At 40.3% G+C, this 16,545-nt stretch overlaps 3 protein-coding genes across 5 annotated transcripts; all 3 read left to right on the forward strand.

The window, feature by feature from the left end:
* Positions 1–862: 862 nt before the first annotated feature.
* armc3 (armadillo repeat containing 3) lies at positions 863–10,003 on the forward strand. 3 transcript variants are annotated; one of them, XM_029529538.1, is made up of 19 exons: positions 863–953; positions 1,173–1,228; positions 1,378–1,495; positions 1,933–2,058; positions 2,272–2,340; positions 2,563–2,738; positions 2,916–3,110; positions 3,454–3,637; positions 3,823–3,975; positions 4,048–4,156; positions 4,764–5,013; positions 5,223–5,359; positions 6,258–6,426; positions 6,634–6,728; positions 7,724–7,807; positions 8,584–8,751; positions 9,002–9,164; positions 9,396–9,629; positions 9,927–10,003. In XM_029529538.1, the coding sequence occupies exons 2-18, from the start codon at positions 1,181–1,183 to the stop codon at positions 9,600–9,602; spliced, it is 2,451 nt and encodes an 816-aa protein (XP_029385398.1). In that variant the 5' UTR covers positions 863–953; positions 1,173–1,180; the 3' UTR covers positions 9,603–9,629; positions 9,927–10,003. The 3 variants fall into 3 exon arrangements, with proteins under 3 accessions (XP_029385398.1, XP_029385399.1, XP_029385400.1); XM_029529539.1 differs by lacking the exon at positions 863–953 and having other exon boundaries at positions 1,139–1,228; XM_029529540.1 differs by lacking the exons at positions 863–953; positions 1,173–1,228 and having other exon boundaries at positions 1,473–1,495; positions 1,933–2,340; positions 2,566–2,738.
* A 350-nt stretch (positions 10,004–10,353) lies between these two features.
* Positions 10,354–12,698, forward strand: msrb2 (methionine sulfoxide reductase B2). The gene is made up of 5 exons (XM_029529542.1): positions 10,354–10,501; positions 10,987–11,084; positions 11,778–11,854; positions 11,950–12,097; positions 12,232–12,698. The coding sequence occupies exons 1-5, from the start codon at positions 10,375–10,377 to the stop codon at positions 12,361–12,363; spliced, it is 582 nt and encodes a 193-aa protein (XP_029385402.1). The 5' UTR covers positions 10,354–10,374; the 3' UTR covers positions 12,364–12,698.
* A 314-nt stretch (positions 12,699–13,012) lies between these two features.
* c8g (complement component 8, gamma polypeptide) lies at positions 13,013–16,403 on the forward strand. Its single transcript, XM_029529541.1, has 7 exons — positions 13,013–13,189; positions 14,131–14,270; positions 14,865–14,935; positions 15,012–15,119; positions 15,247–15,348; positions 15,599–15,634; positions 16,225–16,403. The coding sequence occupies exons 1-7, from the start codon at positions 13,013–13,015 to the stop codon at positions 16,242–16,244; spliced, it is 654 nt and encodes a 217-aa protein (XP_029385401.1). The 3' UTR covers positions 16,245–16,403.
* The last annotated feature ends 142 nt before the right edge of the window (positions 16,404–16,545 follow it).

Raw genomic sequence — 16,545 nt, forward strand, 5'->3', positions numbered from 1 at the left:
GATGAATGTTAGGGTGCATGCATGAGAGCAGGACCTGTCTATTTTGCAGCTCGTGTGATAATGCATTAGAAAAATAACCTGTACATCAATCCGGCCATCCCCCATCCTGGCCGTAATTTAGCTAAGATTAATCAGAGGCTCTTTTCAGGCAACAGAGTGATAATGTCCCACACCACCAGAGGTAATGTATTTAGAGGACATTTGATTTTCTGGTGCATGCTGTGCTGTTTCCACTGGCACATTGCTGTGTCAGTGCCTCTCTGAAACCAAGAGGCCTCCGTATGCTGATGCTGTATAGAGCTCATTTGTTCTATGACTCATTCTCCACAGCAGCGTTTTTACCCCAGCACTATTGCTATGACCTACACAGGACGGATCCAACACACACAGCACACTCACTCACACTATCGTACAAATTCCCTTCTGATTTTTCTATATTTCTCCCACGGATTTTATTGAGGCTTTGCATCTATTTATGCAAGTGTGAGTTACACAGTTATTGGTCATTCAACACACACACTCCGATAGACAACTGATGTCAGTCAATCTGACACATTTAAAGGATTCACATCTTGTTTTTGTATTTTTCATATCCTTATACTTCTACACGTATTTACCATGCACTGCAGTAAATATGTGACCATTAAACTCCTCAAATAAACCCCTTTACAAGGACAATGTAAATTATTATGTCAGTCTTACCGTATCACACATGAAAACACGTTTGATATACTAATATATTGTATAGTACCACAATCATTAATACAATAATTATTATTGTAACCACGATAATAAATAACAAAGGTTAAAACCCATATATGGTCTAACGTGGCACCCGTTGCCTAGCAACGCAGCGTCACCTTGCTTTTCCAAAACACTAAACTCTGCTTCTTCTAGTCGGCTGGCATGCTAAATATAAATCCTAGGCTTATCCTTTACTTTGGAAAATATAGGTAAGTTGGAGTGAACGACATTTTGAACTGTTACCATTTCTGTATGTATGTAGGCGTCACTTAAAAATATATATATACATATATAAATTACCGATACTTCACTAAACCAAACCAAGCTGAGTTTAGCTTGGTTAGCTTGGCAGCTGCTAGGTCCTGACTGCGGTTTAGTTGTTTCCACTGAGCGTGTAATTGCTACCTGTAATCACTAAACTCTAAAAGGCTACAGAATGGGAAAGAAAGTGAAGAAGGAGAGCGAAACTCCGTGCAAGGAAACGGTGAGAAAGCAATGTTTTCAAACCCTTTGATAAAAGCTAGCAAATGTGTTTATGAAAGTTAGTTCTGTGTGAGCCGGAAGTGAAAAAAATATTTTGTGCATCCCAGGACAGGACTTTAAAGTATCAACTACTTTCTTAATTCCTCGCAGTTTGAGGCGTTACCTGTAGAAAGTAAAACCCCAGCAACAACAGTCCTTCTCCTGAGCTCACCAGAGGAGGACATCGTCATAAAGGCCTGTGAGGCAATCCACATATTTGCAGAGAAAGGTACAGAAGGACAGTCTTTACACGTATAAATTTTTAAATCATGAGCAGCTGTAACTGAAAATACGTTTTTTCTTATTACTGACAATTTCTCTTATTTCCTAATTCCATATTTCCTGACGGTTATTGTGAACTCTAAAGCACTATTTGTTCCTATTCTACCCTCATGAAGACATTTATACAGCCTTTTTATAGGGTATTTTAAGATCAAGTGATATGTTCTAAACTATCAATATTTCCTTTTTTTTAAAAAAAAACTTATTTTAACTGTGTGAATTGTGGTTTTGAATAGCATCCAATTTTAGTTTTAGACCCGACCTAAGCTGTATTCTGTTAAAGGTTGTCCAGCTCACATAATCACTAATAAATCCACACAGACACTCCAGTTCTGTCTGGCACCAGGCTGAAATTTCCTGTTCACTGTCTCCCCCTGTTGCTAGGAGATGAGAACAAGGTTTCTCTGCTGGAACTTGGAGCATTGGGGCCACTCTGTCAGCTCATTGCTCACAACAACAAGCTGGTCAGACGCAATGCTTTCATGGCCCTGGGCATCATGGCAATCAACGGTGTGTCAGACTCATAAGTGGAGACTTACATACTGAGGGATTTGATGGCTTGCAATGCAGTTTATGTTAACAGGGACTAACTGACATGCTAATTTCCTACAGGCAATTAACTCTGCTGATGATATATTGAATGGCTGCAGAATTGATAGTTTAGAGAACTGGGTGTTTGGCTTCCTTTGTCTATTTGTTTTTGTTTTCTGTTTTTATTAAAAGGGGATGTAAAGAAGGCTCTGAAAAAAATGGATGTCATTCCACAGCTTATAGACAAACTATCACTTGAAGGTGAGTTATTTCAATTGTAAAATGACTGCACTCCAAAGTATATATCCACTGAAATCCAGCAACAATAAATCAGGAACATAAAAACTTGCGTCTCTATTTCAGGCTTTTCAAAGTATTTTTTGCAGACAGTCATTTACCAAAGCCATACTTATGCATTTAATGATAATTATATATATTGTTATGTTTCAATTTGTTTTACATATGTTATCTTTTCTTTTCAAGAAGATACAGTTGTCCATGAGTTTGCAACACTGTGCCTGGCCTCTTTGTCCGTGGATTTTGTTTGTAAAGTCCAGATCTTTGACAACAATGGCTTGCCACCTCTGATTGAGCTTCTATCCAGTCAAGACCCAGATGTTAAGAAGAACTCACTAGAGAGCATCTTTAACCTAGTTCAGGTTGCTCAGAGTCATCAGTCTAAAGGAAGGTTACAAGGGTAATATGGTTAGAGGGAAGTTGCTAAATATATATTTGTTTTATAAGATATATTCTTTGAATTGGTGAACTTAAAACTTAACAGAAATTCTTGTTAATTTTGTTGCTTCTCGTTTCCTCTGTTATATTGTTATGTGAAGGACTACCAATGCCGTCTGGCATTTCATGAGTTGGGTGGGATCCCTCCGCTTCTGGAACTATTGAATTCAGACTTCCCTGTCATTCAACATTTGGCTTTAGAAGCACTGCAAAATGTCACCACTGACGAAGACACATGCAATACCTTTAGGGAAGACCAAGGATTTGAGAAGCTCATGGAAATACTTAATAACAAGGTGTGTTTGTGTGTGTGTGTGTGTGTGTGTGTGTGTGTGTGAGTGAGTCAGAGCATGTGTGGAGTCTCTCTCACTTTCCCCTGCCCATTTGTATTTATAAAAGTGATGACAAAATATGGTTTGTAATAACAAATACTAATAATTGCCTAAATAGCATAAATTTAACTGCTCTGCTGCAATTGAATCAACTTCTTGATACTCATCAAAATGTAGCCACTTTTAAATCTAAATGAAACACTTAACTGTTCTCATATGTCTATGGTTTTCTGCACTGTACAGAAGACTTAGTTGTACTTCTCAAAACATGACATATTTTCTACCCCAATGTGTAAAAAATTTGTAGGACTTGAGTGATCTTCATGCTGAGGCCTTACGTGTGCTGGCTAACTGTTTGAGAGACAGTGAAAGAGTACAGCTTATCCACAAGGATGGGGGACTGAAAAGGCTGATTGATTTTCTACTTACCTCCAATGTGTCTGAAATCCAGACTGGCGCTGTTCAATGCATCACCAGGGTTGCTCAGAGCTGTAAGCCAGAGGGAGAAAAGAGATAATACATTACTTTTAACCTTTCAACAATAGGTCTTGAAATCATAATTCAACACTTCAGCTGTATGTGTTATTTTTATTGATGTTGCTATGTTTATGTGTTTGTGTGTGTGTGTGTGTGTGTGTGTGTGTGTGTGTACATGGGTGCATGTTGGTGTGATCAGATGAAAATCGCAAATTGCTCCATGAGCTTAATTTGGAGAAGACGCTCATAGAGCTGATGTCTGTGTCGGAAATTGGTGTCAAAACCGCTACCTGTCAAGCAGTGGCTGCCATGAGCCTCCACCTAGCCAGTAAAGACTGCTTCAGAGACCTGGGTACATAGACATCCTCGTAAGTATCAACACACCCCTTGAAGAGTGAATGAATTGGATATCTGTGCGTTTCAGGTGGTATCCCCGCAGTGGTACAGGGGCTGAGCAGTGAGAGCCCAAAGCTACGAGAGGCAACAACTCAGGCCCTCTCCAATCTCACATATAACAACCACCACAATGCACTGTGAGTGACAGACAACCTGAGTGCATTCGTTTACACATCACTATTTGTCCCAGAAAGTAAGGCACTTAAAATAGTGCATGCTACAAAATATTAACATTATAGAGCATAGGCAAATAACATTCACTTTTAAGTCTACAATGTCTAAAACAGGTGTTTTAGAGGAAGCACTGAAAGTGTATCAGTATGCCCTCCTCTTTACTATTTCACAATTGATTTAATGCTTCATCTGTCTCCTCTTAGATCTATGTCACTGAATATCTTTTTAAGCCTCTGCTCTCCCCTTCTCTTGTCAACATTATTATTCCCCAGACAAACCCTCTCTACTCTCATCATCTCTCACTGTCTCATTTCACATTTCAACATTGTTTCCTTAAGCTCTGAGGACATTGCTAGTTACCTGAACCTCCAACAATCCCTCAATAGCCCTCTTGATTTTTTTTTATCCTGTATGATATTTATAACTCAGATATATGATACAAATCTCATACACATTACATATATGCTATGTTGCCATATTTATTCAAGCATATATGAATATTCTTTGATTTTATAGCCATATCTATAAGTTTGCAGTAAATCTCCCATACATTTTTATGGTATCTTCCAGGGCAGTGTACAAGGCAGGAGGCCATGAGATCCTTATCCAGCTGCTCCGTGGAAGCTGTTCCAGGACAGTAGCCAATGCGTCTGCCACACTTGGCAACATGGCAAGACAGGAAGTTGTCCGCTGCAGAATCTTGTCACATGGGGCAATACATGCTCTGGTCGAGCCCTTAAACTCCACAGATAAATGGGTCTTGGTCAACACCACACAATGTCTGGCAGCGCTGGTTTGTGACACAGAAGCTAGGGCAGAGGTTGGTGTATGTGTGTGTCTAATATCTAATGTATCTGCTGAGCCTTGTTCTCGTTTTTGCAAATGACAAAAGTATGAGCCTTGGAGTTTGGTTTTGCATAAAACAAAAATGCATACATTTTGGTAATACTGCTTTTGTACTGTTGTAAAAAATCTATAATGTCTCCTCCTTTACCTGAGCAACTAAAACTCACCTCTTGTCCCACATAGCTTCTGAGAGCTGGAGGTCTTCATCCACTGGTCAATTTGCTACAATCCCATGACAAAGATGTGTTGAACAATGCATGCTTGACCATTAATGTTTGTGCCAGTGATGAGGCCACTGCTGTTGAGATGTGCAAATTTGGGTAAGGTCCATTGTTGAGTAGTCTGAAGTGACAGCTGTGACAGCTGTGTCATTACTGTAGTATTTCCTTTTAAAAATGCGTACAAATTCAAAAGTATTTTTTATGGTAACATTGCTGCTATGAAGCAACGAGTATTTTACAGAATATAACAATACAGCTAATACAGCAAACTGAATGCACTAACTTACGGTTGAATACTGGAGATATTGACTTAAAAAAAAAAAAATCAAAACTGAAATATCAACATAATAGCCATTGTCATTTTTATATTTCTTTCTTTTTTAGGCAGTTTTTTTTATTTTGTTGTAATAAATGTATTAAATGGGAATATAAAAGAAAATTATTCTGATGAAAGGTAATAATGCAGCATGGCGGCATAATGGTTAGTGTTGCCTCACAACAAAAAAAAGGGGGGGGTTGGTTCCTGGGCCTGGGGCCTTTCTGTGCGGAGTTTGCATGTTTTCCCTATGCTTGTCCAAAGACATGTAGCTTTGAGTTAATTTGTGACTCTAAAATAGGTCTGAGTGGGAGTGTGAGTGGTTGTTTGTCTCTGTGTGTTGGCCCTGTGATGGACTGTTGACCTGACCTGTCCAGGGTATATGCCGCCCTCACCCAGTATGAGCTGAGATTGGCTCCAGGATCCCACGCAACCCAGAAACGATTAAGGGGTAGAAGATGAATGAATGAAAAATAATAATAGAAGTGCATCCCATTCAGCAATGAATACAGACAGAAGTGGAGTTGGAGAAAGAAGTATCTTAAAAGGACAGGAGATGGCAGTATAGGACAGTGTTATGCATGGTGATGTGTTCTTTATGTGTTTATGTTTGCTGCTTTTGTGTGCATTTTGATACTTATTATCTTTTCTGTGTGCTTGTTGTGTTTGTGTGTGTTTCAGAGCACTTGAATTGCTTCAGGAAATCAACCAGTCAGTGAATCGTAGGAGCAGTTTGAGCCAGTTGGCCATGATGAGCCTGCTTGACTTCAACTTGTCTGTGAAATACAGCCTGACAGGTCATTTGGCCTTCAGTGACATTATTAATGATGGCTTCTATGATGCTGGGAAGGTCTGTGCACTGTAATTTATGTGTTACACAGACTAATGCAATGAGTTAGAATTAAACAGGAATAAACAGGTGTTTAATTCCTGATTTTACTTTGGAATCAGAACGTGTTGCTAAAATTTCAGTTATTCAGTTTTAAGGACTAATAAAAGCATCATGATTTCATGTGATAACACAGATTTTTGCTCTCTTGCTGTCTCTCTCTTTCAGTTTCCCACAGGTCAGAGGATTCTGACCCTAGAGGAACTGTCTAGACAGCCAGTCAACCAGCACCGTCCCATCATTGTTGTCAACACAGCATCAGAGTATGAGGCTAATATTGCAGCATCTGGGTTAAAAATTTGGGCTAAAATTACATACACAAAACATAAAATAGATCTCTCATCAGAACTCTTGATGCTTCTGTTCAGTTTTAAAGTAACTCCAAATAGTGACGGAAACACACAAAAAGGAGTGAACCATTACCTTCCTGCATAACCAGCTACAACAAGTAATTTGTTGATAAAATTGTGGCTTTTAGATCACCCTCCCCTTGTCTGCTCCAATCCAATGCTTCACTTTTCTTCCTTTCTCCTAGCTTTCTTCCCTTTTCTCTCTGGTTGCCTTCATTGTACCGCGTTATTGTGGCTCCACAGAGTAAATGATCCCATTTTATAAGATGGCAACACACAGAGAATAAAAGTGCCTTTGTGTTAAGACAAATGGGCTTCTGAACCTTCACACAAAACCACAAACGTATACAAGAGCCCGTGCACCCACATCCATGAAGATCCAACACATTATTCTTTGACATAATACCCATCCATGTGGACTGAAACATGATAAAACATGTAATGTGTTAAAAGCTTTCCATGTGATGAATTAACATTGCCAAAGAAAGGAATAGCTCCTTATGGTGCCTCAAGTCCACCTCATTTCTACCATGCCCCCCTTTAACATGTGTACACATGTAACATCACAGGCATTCTTCAGCAGTGTGTTATGTAATCCATCCACACCTTAGTACAAGACAAGTTAAAATTGTAAAGTTAAATTCCCAGCTAGAGTTAATAGAGATAGAGAAATAGAAATAAAAAGTTTGCTTTCCCTTTGTGTCTTTTGGACAAACATAGTCCTATGTTGAATTTTACTTAAGAGGTGAAGTGTAGTCTCCCGTTTGGCTATACAGAGAACATTAAAAACCTTCGAAAAATATTCATCCAAATTTAAATTTTGTCATACAGTTTAAATTTAACTGTTACTCAGGAGTTACCAAAATACTAACCATGTTCAGTTTTTCAGCCATTTCTTTCTGTGGCAGAGAAACAGTGGATGTGCCAGAAAACAAGCAGAGCAACCCATCAGAACCAGACACCAGCAGCAAGGGAGACCGCAGAATCACTGAGTAGATTATACTATTCATTCATTCATTCATCTTTAAATGCTTATCTGTTTCCGTGTTGCGTGGGTGCTGGTACCAATCTCAGCTCACACTGGATGAGGGCGGGGTACACCCTGGACAGGTCACCAGTCCATCACAGGGCCAACACACAGACAGACAACCAGTCACACTCACACTGAGTCCTACGGACAATTTAGAGTCACCAGTTAACCCAAACATGCATCTTTGGATGGTGGGAGGAAACCAGAGTACCTGGACGAAACCCATGCAGGCACAGGGAGAACATGCAAACTCCACACAGAAAGGCCCCAGGCCCAGAAACCAAACCTGCAACCTTATTGTGGGGCAATAGCGCTAACCACTAGGCTGTCATGCTGCCAACTATTTAAACTATTGAAATATATATAATATATAAGAAAATTGACAATGTTCAATGCATTACTTGTAAATTTTAATATGTACAAACACAACCAATTCATATGCAAGGCAAACATATGCACACACACTATGCAATGTATAATGTATAACAAAAAATAAATATTTGATAACCATACATAGAGCCCTACATATAAGGCTGCACCATTGGCACCATCTTATCTTACCTTAATTGAGATCTTGATTGTTTATTCAAAATTTAGGATTCTGAGAAAATAATGATTCATTATAAATGCTCTCACATTTGTGTACAATTTAAAGTAAAATCACCAAGCTTTGATATTCTATTTTAAAACATTAAGATTCCAAAGGGTTCTTTTTAAATGTGCTGCCTCTCACTACAGGAAGAAGAAAGACAGTGACAAAGAGAAAGAGGAGACTCAATCTGAGTCTCCCACAAAGAAAGCATTGAAGATGATGGATGATGGTTTGTTGCGGGTTCTAGTTAAAGAAGCCAAAAACTCCATCCTTCCACTGAATGATGAAAGAGAGCGGTATGCTGCCTTGGCCAGGTAATGGGTGTATAATCAACCTTCAGTGTTATTAATTTACTTTTATCCATTGTTATCTAAATCTATACTCATTGAAACACATTTGTGTGCACATCTACCTTTGTATACAAACTCAGCAATAAAAAGCATCATACAGAGCCAGATGCATGGTTAGGCCTTAACAGACAAGATAACCCTGTGAGGTCCCCGGACACAAAACAAACACTTCTGCTTTTGTGACTTGTTTTGTGTCTATGTATTTGGGTGTCAGGCTGGTGAGTGAAGTCATGGGTGGAGCAGTGAAGATGGAAAAGTTGCATGAATTCCCATGGGTGCTGCACCTCAGCGAGCTCAAGTTTCAGCTTCACTCTAATATCATTCCCATTGGGTCGATCCGTAGGGGATTCTACTGCCACAGAGCACTTCTCTTCAAGGTAAAACTAACCAACCATATGGCATTGGTGGCTTTTTTCACTCTGCCAATCTTTTACCTCTTCATTTGAATGTCCTCCCTTCCTTTGCAGGCCTCATATTTCCCCAGCATCCCTTGAAATCTCTTAAAACTTTCTACTTCAAGGAAGACTTTCCCCTTTTTCCTTTTCCAAAGCAGTTTTTCTTTTTCTCAGATAATCAGAGTCCACCCTGTCTTCTTTCTAACTTTTCAGTGTCTGGCTGATTGCATGGGAATGAGCAGCACACTTGTTAGGGGCGAGTACAACCGAGCTTGGAATGAGATACTAGTGTTCAGTGGGAATCCCTCCAGCCACGGCCACTCTTCACAGCCCTGTCGCTTCATAATAGACCTTATGCATCAGCCCGGAAGCCTGTTAGGAGCTACTACCCCGGCAGCTGTGCAGTACCAGACTATTTAGACCAACACTGCTGTGACAAGGCATTTGGTTTGTATTGTTCCTGCATTTGTTGGTAAACCTTTAAACCATACAATAGACAATTATTCCAGTCCCCAGTTGCGTATTTTGGTGCATGCACAGGCCAAAAACCGAAATGTTGTGTTGAAAAATGAGACATCTCTAGTTACACACTGATTTAGTCTTAGTTCATCCCTCTCAATGTTTGAACTACATGTCAAACAATGGCTCCACACACAGACAAGTTACTGTTAGTCAGTAGATCATGTTTACCTGCTGTTTTGGCCCAAATGAGCTCAGATTTTTTTTCTTGTCTTTTTAAAACAGGTGCTGGATCATTTATTTGTACAAGACATAGTGGCCGTGAAGATTATTCATCAACGAATAAAATCTCTCAAATTGTTTCACATTGTGTTTATATGCTATATCAGTAACAGCATGCTATTATTTATAACAGGGTACTTAATCATTAAGTTTCACGGTCTGACAATTTGAAAATGGGGGACTAGTTGAAGGTTAGCCAGATATTTCCTGTCAGACTGACTGAGCTTGGCCTCTCTTCTCACGCCTTAACATCGTGCTGCTCTTTGAACACTGCCGGGCCATAAAACGCCATCAAACCCTGTCAGTTCACTTTGACCTATATAAGCTAAAGTGTGATTTTTGACCCGCTGCCTGGATGAGCTGGGAGAGGACCAGGCAGGAACGATCTCAGCTGCAGAGACAGTGCTGACCTGACTGAGTCCACACCGACTCCACAGCTGCGGCATCAGACATGTCTCGGTTCGTCGCTCGTCTCCTCGTCGTTGTTTCTAAGCAGGCAACGGTCAGAGGCTCGATATCCCAGAGGAGGACCCCGGCGATCATCCGACCATCCATCCGAGCCCTGTCCACTTCTCACGGTACCGGAGGTTTGGTGTTTTCCTTTGCACGGACAGTTTCCTGTCTGAGAGCTGCAGGTGCGTCGTGTTGTAGTCGGATCAGGCGGTTTGTTGGAGCTGCGGAAGGAAACAGGTGGATTAAACTGAGTCTGATCGGGACTTCATGGTTCACTGAAGGTTTCGTTGAAAAGTGAATCCAACTCATCTTAACATTTACCATGATTGTGATAAACGTTGGCAGTATTTGTTAGTTAAGGAAACATGCCGATCGCTTTATTTCACAATAGGACGTTTTCTCATTTCAAATAATGGGTGTTTTCCAAATCACGTGATAACCAACATTTCCCAATTTGGCTCCAAAGTCCACAGGGCATGTTGTCTAATGTTGGGTGGAGCTAGTCTAATGTGTTATTGATGGCGAACCGGTGGCTATAATAATCTCCGTATGTACGCCTTATCGCCATTAAATGCACAATGTGTACTCTCCTAACTTCTGCTCCCTGCAGGCCTGCAGTCTCTCACCCGGTATGATGAGACCACAGACTGGCAGAAGAAACTGACCCCAGAGCAGTATGTAGTCACCAGAGAGAGGGGGACTGAGCTGGTAAGCTTCCTGTGTGAGCGATTAAAATGTAACATTGTGTGTAGAGTCAAACATGTAAATTTAAATGTGCACATCAGCGTACACATTTTTATCCAACCAACTGTGTACCAGGCTGACATACTTCCTGTCTCGTAAACCTGAACTCAGCTGCAGGTGGACTTTATATCCCCACTGTATTGTTGACCTGAGACAGGATTAATCTTCCTAGCTACAAAACACTGGGAGAGTACGAATCAAAAAGCCGAACTGGAAACACAAAATGATTCCACACAAGAAACATAGTGAGATGTTATGGTATCGTATTATCATACCAAACCGTCAGCTTGATGACACAAAACTAATTTTACACTAAGAGCCATCTTCATTCATTCACTTATCCGATTCCGGGTTGCGGGCTGCTGGAGCCAATCTCAGCTCACACTGGGTGAGGGCGGGGTCACAGGGCCAACACACAGAGACCAACAACCACTCACACTCAGACCTACAGACAATTGAGAGTCACCAGTTAACCCAAACATGACGGTGAGAAGAAACCCACACAAACTCTGCACAGAAAGCCCCCAGGCCCAGGAACCGACCTTCTAGTATTCTTGTTGTGGACATAATTAGCGCTGTGCTGCCAACTAAGAGCAATCTATTCGTTATTATTCTGCTGCTAACAGTGCACTTTGGCGTGTGTGCGTGTGCTCTCAGCCCTTTAGTGGCATCTACCTTAACCATTATGAGGTGGGGATGTACCACTGTGTTTGCTGTGATGCTCCACTCTTCAGGTAACAGTTTGCACCAAAGCATTACATGAAATTCAGTTTTATGTTCTTTTGAAAAAAGTGATTCATTTAGGAAATATTGGTTCCCCTCTTGATAGTTCAGAGGCTAAATATGATTCGGGAACAGGCTGGCCAGCATTTAAAGAGGCTCATGGGACATGGGAGCAGGATGAAAGCCACACCTCCATCATTCGCCGCCCTGACAACAGCTTGGGTAGTGCTGGGACAGAGGTCCTTTGTAAAAATGTGAGTTGTGTTGGTTGATATTGAGAATGCCTCATTTATAATTTCATTCAGAGTTACTAACTAGAGTTAGTATAAAATGCAACACATTTTTTTTATTTGGGTAGGTGTTTGACCTTTGTGTGTTTGTTGCACAGTGTGATTCTCATCTGGGGCATGTGTTTGATGATGGACCTGAGCCAACAGGTCAGCGGTTCTGCATCAACAGTGTTGCCCTCAAGTTTAAACCCAGAAGAAACAAAGAATCCGAAAATCCTGAGAAAAACTGATGAACCACACTTGTCCAGTTCAATGACTTAATGAAAAACATACTTTCTACCTTAACCAGTATCTGTTCTTTGTTTTGAATGTTTTTGTAGAGTGTAAAAATTTGTTGTAAATGGTAACTGAATGATTGTTAAATGCACAGCTTGAAGTTTTAGCATGTGACTGTGTGGTTAACCCCCAAAATATAAACTTTCTCACCAATATTTTAGCTGTCTTCATGTCTGAAAAATATCAATATACACCAGCATTTTCTGCTGAGATTGTAAAACACAAGCTGCCTCTTAACTTGGTCAGGTGCCATATGCAAAACTCCAAATGAATTATTTTTCCTAGTAATTTTACAGACTTGACGTATACCTGATGGATCAATAAATGCCTATTCTGTTGCTCTATGAATTGATGCCTTTACTTTCCTATTCTGCGCTGCCTCAAGATTATAGCTACATTAGAGTTAGATGATGCCCTCTATAGTTCAGATGCACACACACACTGCAGTAAGGCCTGGTCATGAATGAACAAAGTTCATGTTTAAACTCACAGGCCCTCCTCTGCGTCACGTAGTTTGTTTAATGAATTGTGTTTATACGGCTCTGCTGAGTCTGAGTGAAGAGATAGAGAACTGACAGAGACAAGGGACCCAAAGAAGTCAGGATGGCTGGAGTATGGCCGTGCATGTTGGCAGTGATGGTATTGTGTGTGTGTCTGTGGGGTTACGCTGATGCTGTAGGGGGGGCTAAGAGTCGGCCGCGACCCCAGAGACGACCCAAGAAGACCAAGGTTGAGCCCACTGTTGCGACCCCACCAGCTCGGAACATAGACCTACCGCAGGTAAAAACTGTTGGAGAGGGAGAGCATTTAATGTGCATATGACTTTGCATTATCACTTTATTAGTATTATTTCTGTGTGTATATTGTTCTGCTTTGAATTATCTTTTCCAGGTTGTGATTGATACGAAGTGGCCAGTTAAAATTAATTTCATGTGTAAATATCGATTCGAAAATGAATTGTGGACAAGGCTGGGAAAAGATTTGTGTGAACAGTGAAGGTCTCATCGATCCTTTGGGTAAACAGAGCAGTGACTGTTTCCCATCAGTGGATTACAGCTGCAGCCTGAGGAACCTTCAGCAGAGAGTTCACTGTCCTGTTACCTGACCTTTGCACACTAGACAGTTTGATTTTGCTTTTCACTTGTTTGTATTATGTATTATAATGGAGCAATTAGACATACAAATGGGATTGCAAAAAAAGGTCATATTAGCATAACAGTAAAGCCATGAAGAGCAGTTTTTCACTTTGAGGAGAGCATGAACAAATGAACTTTGTCAAATAAACATATTGCATCACAGTGCACCCACCTGGTAATGTAACAGCTTTAATTATATCATTAAATGAAAAGACCCCAAAACTTCTAAAATGAAATACTGTTTCAGTTTGTTGAACTCATGAAACAGTCTATCCATGAATAAATGCTAAAAACATCAATTTTGGCAAATGATGTCTTTTTCCAGAGCCTCAAACACATTAGTCTGTTTAGTCATGGGCTAGCGTGGGTGTTGGAAATGTGGAATGGTTTGTGTAATTGTATCAACATCTTGTTTTTGGCATTGGATTTTCAGTGAAACAGCATTTCAATGGAATAAAAGTTAATAGGGCAGGACTTTAGAGGCAGATATGTCCTGTTGGATGAAGTGTGCAATAAATATGTGCAACTGCTGCCTATGTTGGCTCTGTCCCTGCTGATTTTGCCTGATCCTTTCATGCGTTGCAGATGACAGGAACATGGTACCTGGTGAACGCTGCCTCCAAGTGCTCCCACCTGATGAAGAAAGCGACCAGCGTGGAGCCAACAGTCATGAACATCGCAATATCCCCTGACGGCGTCCTGCTGGTCAGCACTAAGACGAGATTGTGAGTCCTGTTTTCAAATTCTATGCATATAGCCCTTGCTGCGGCTTTGCAGTACCTACATTTACCAGCAGGAGGCGATAATAAACCACAAATACCTCCACTCACTTCTAATTGACTTCATGTTCTGAACATGTGCCTGTTGGCCTGTTGGCCTGTTGGCAGTGTGTGTAGTCAGTGGTTGAAGTGCAGCGTCCCGGGTTTGACTCCGATCTGGGACTCTCTCCTGCTTCTTTTCAGTCACTCACTATCTATGATAAAGGCATAAAAATCCCCCAAAATGATACTTTAAAAACACATGTGGTTGCATTTATGTATGTATCCAAAAACAGGAAGAAGGAGGCAGAACAGTTAAGTCCATCAGCTTTTCCTCATCATTTTCAAGTCAATTTGACCTGGCTTTCGCATTGAGTTAAATACCAAAATGAAATGGAAAAACAATTACAGCATTCCTGAGTTCCTTTTTGAAATGAGGATGTTATGATTCCTTTCTGGCCCCAGCAGAGAAAAAAAGGTTTCGATTTTTTCTCCTTTTCTCATGCAAAATGGGAAAGTTTCAACCAGACGCCTGAAACGTCTTTCTTCTTTTCTTTTCAGTAATCATCAGTGTTGGGAGGTGCGACAGATCTATTATCTCGACCCAACCCCAGGGTATCTAACTATTAGAGGTCAGCCTTTCTCTTTCATCACCTTCTTAATTATGGTAATCCACTCTGTCTGACTGTGCTCTATTGTTTCCTCCAGGAGTTCGTCCAGATCTGAACACTGGGGTTGCGATTGGAGACACAGACTATACCACGTACTTAATCATGTACTATCAGCAGCGTGGGACGATAACCATGAAGCTCTATAGTGGGTTCCTCCACCATGTTATCTGTGTTTGGTGTTCTCAGAACCAACTGATGGTTAGAGAGCTTGTTTAACTGTGTTAAAATACATTCATAATGTCATCATGTTTGCTTCTTTGTTTTGTGTGCAGGCAGATCTCAAGATGTGACAGAGCCAATACTGACCAAGTTTGAGGACCTTGCTGAAAAACAGGGGTTGGGACTGGCATACATCTTCCCTTTCCCCACATACAGTACGTTCACGTTCACATCCATCTGAAAAACAAAGTAAAATAAACTACATGAGTAACAGTAATATCCAGCCTCAGTGCACCAAATCCAGTTTGAAGAAGTAGTCAATGTTCATCATATTCATTTAAAAAAAGTTAAAAAGGAAATGATTGGTTAGACTGAAAATGAATTGAAGTGTAATAATGAAATGTAATGTACAACTCAGCCCATTTATCTCCTCAGCTTCCTTTTTACTTGTTTTTAACTCTCTAGGTCACTGCGGTGACGTGGACCAGGAGAACATCATCAGTAAGTTAAAAGGGATTTCTAATAAATGTATCTAATTATTAAAAAAAAATAATAATACAAAAAAATGTGAGTTAGATTATACTGCAATAATTGTTTATAAATTAAGTGGAAATGATGAGATCCGTTGTGAATGTAGCAGCTGTTGGTTACACAGTAATAAAAACAATCCTGCTTTATTGCTGAAGTTATAAAACACACCATTAAAAGATGATGATTGTTAACATCAGCACTGATTGAGCAATGTTTTAATACTCTGATTGTGGGAATTCCCTGCAGATGATAACATATATTTAACTAGATATTTCAATCAGATAAGAAATAGAAAATGTGTTGAATGCATTAACTGAACTGAACTCAGAACTGTGCGTATATGTAGACTGTAAATGCAACTGAATAGAAATATCATGATATCACGAGAGACAGAGAGAGGGAGAGATGACCTGCTGCTCTGACCTTCCTGAATGCTGTTCACATTTGTTCCTTCAGGCTGTTCATGTGTTGGCCTCAACTTGTGTAACAATAAAAAAAAAAACTCTGTCAGCAACATTTTACCAAAAACATCTACGTAATTAAACCTGTCTGTTTTCTAGACTGTGTCCCCACATGCTGAAGATCCAGAGTGCCGCAGTGGACAGATCCAGTGTTAAACAGAGTTCATATCCACAGTATATCTTTCTACTGTATCATTTAAGAATGAGAATGTCAACAAAAAAATCTGTTCAAAGGCTGCATTTACATCATCAGTGTGTCAAACTGTCAACTTCAGATGTTCCCAGTTTCAGCTAAATAAACAAACATGAAACTCATTGCACCTTTTTATTCTAAGATTCCGCGTGTGTCTGTGTGCTTCTGTGTTGTGGGCATGGACTAAAGAGGGGGGGTGCAGTTAATGCAGCCCAGATGTTCATCCC

Source organism: Echeneis naucrates, chromosome 20, assembly GCF_900963305.1.
Source record: "Echeneis naucrates chromosome 20, fEcheNa1.1, whole genome shotgun sequence".
NCBI classification, from domain to species: Eukaryota; Metazoa; Chordata; class Actinopteri; order Carangiformes; family Echeneidae; genus Echeneis; species Echeneis naucrates.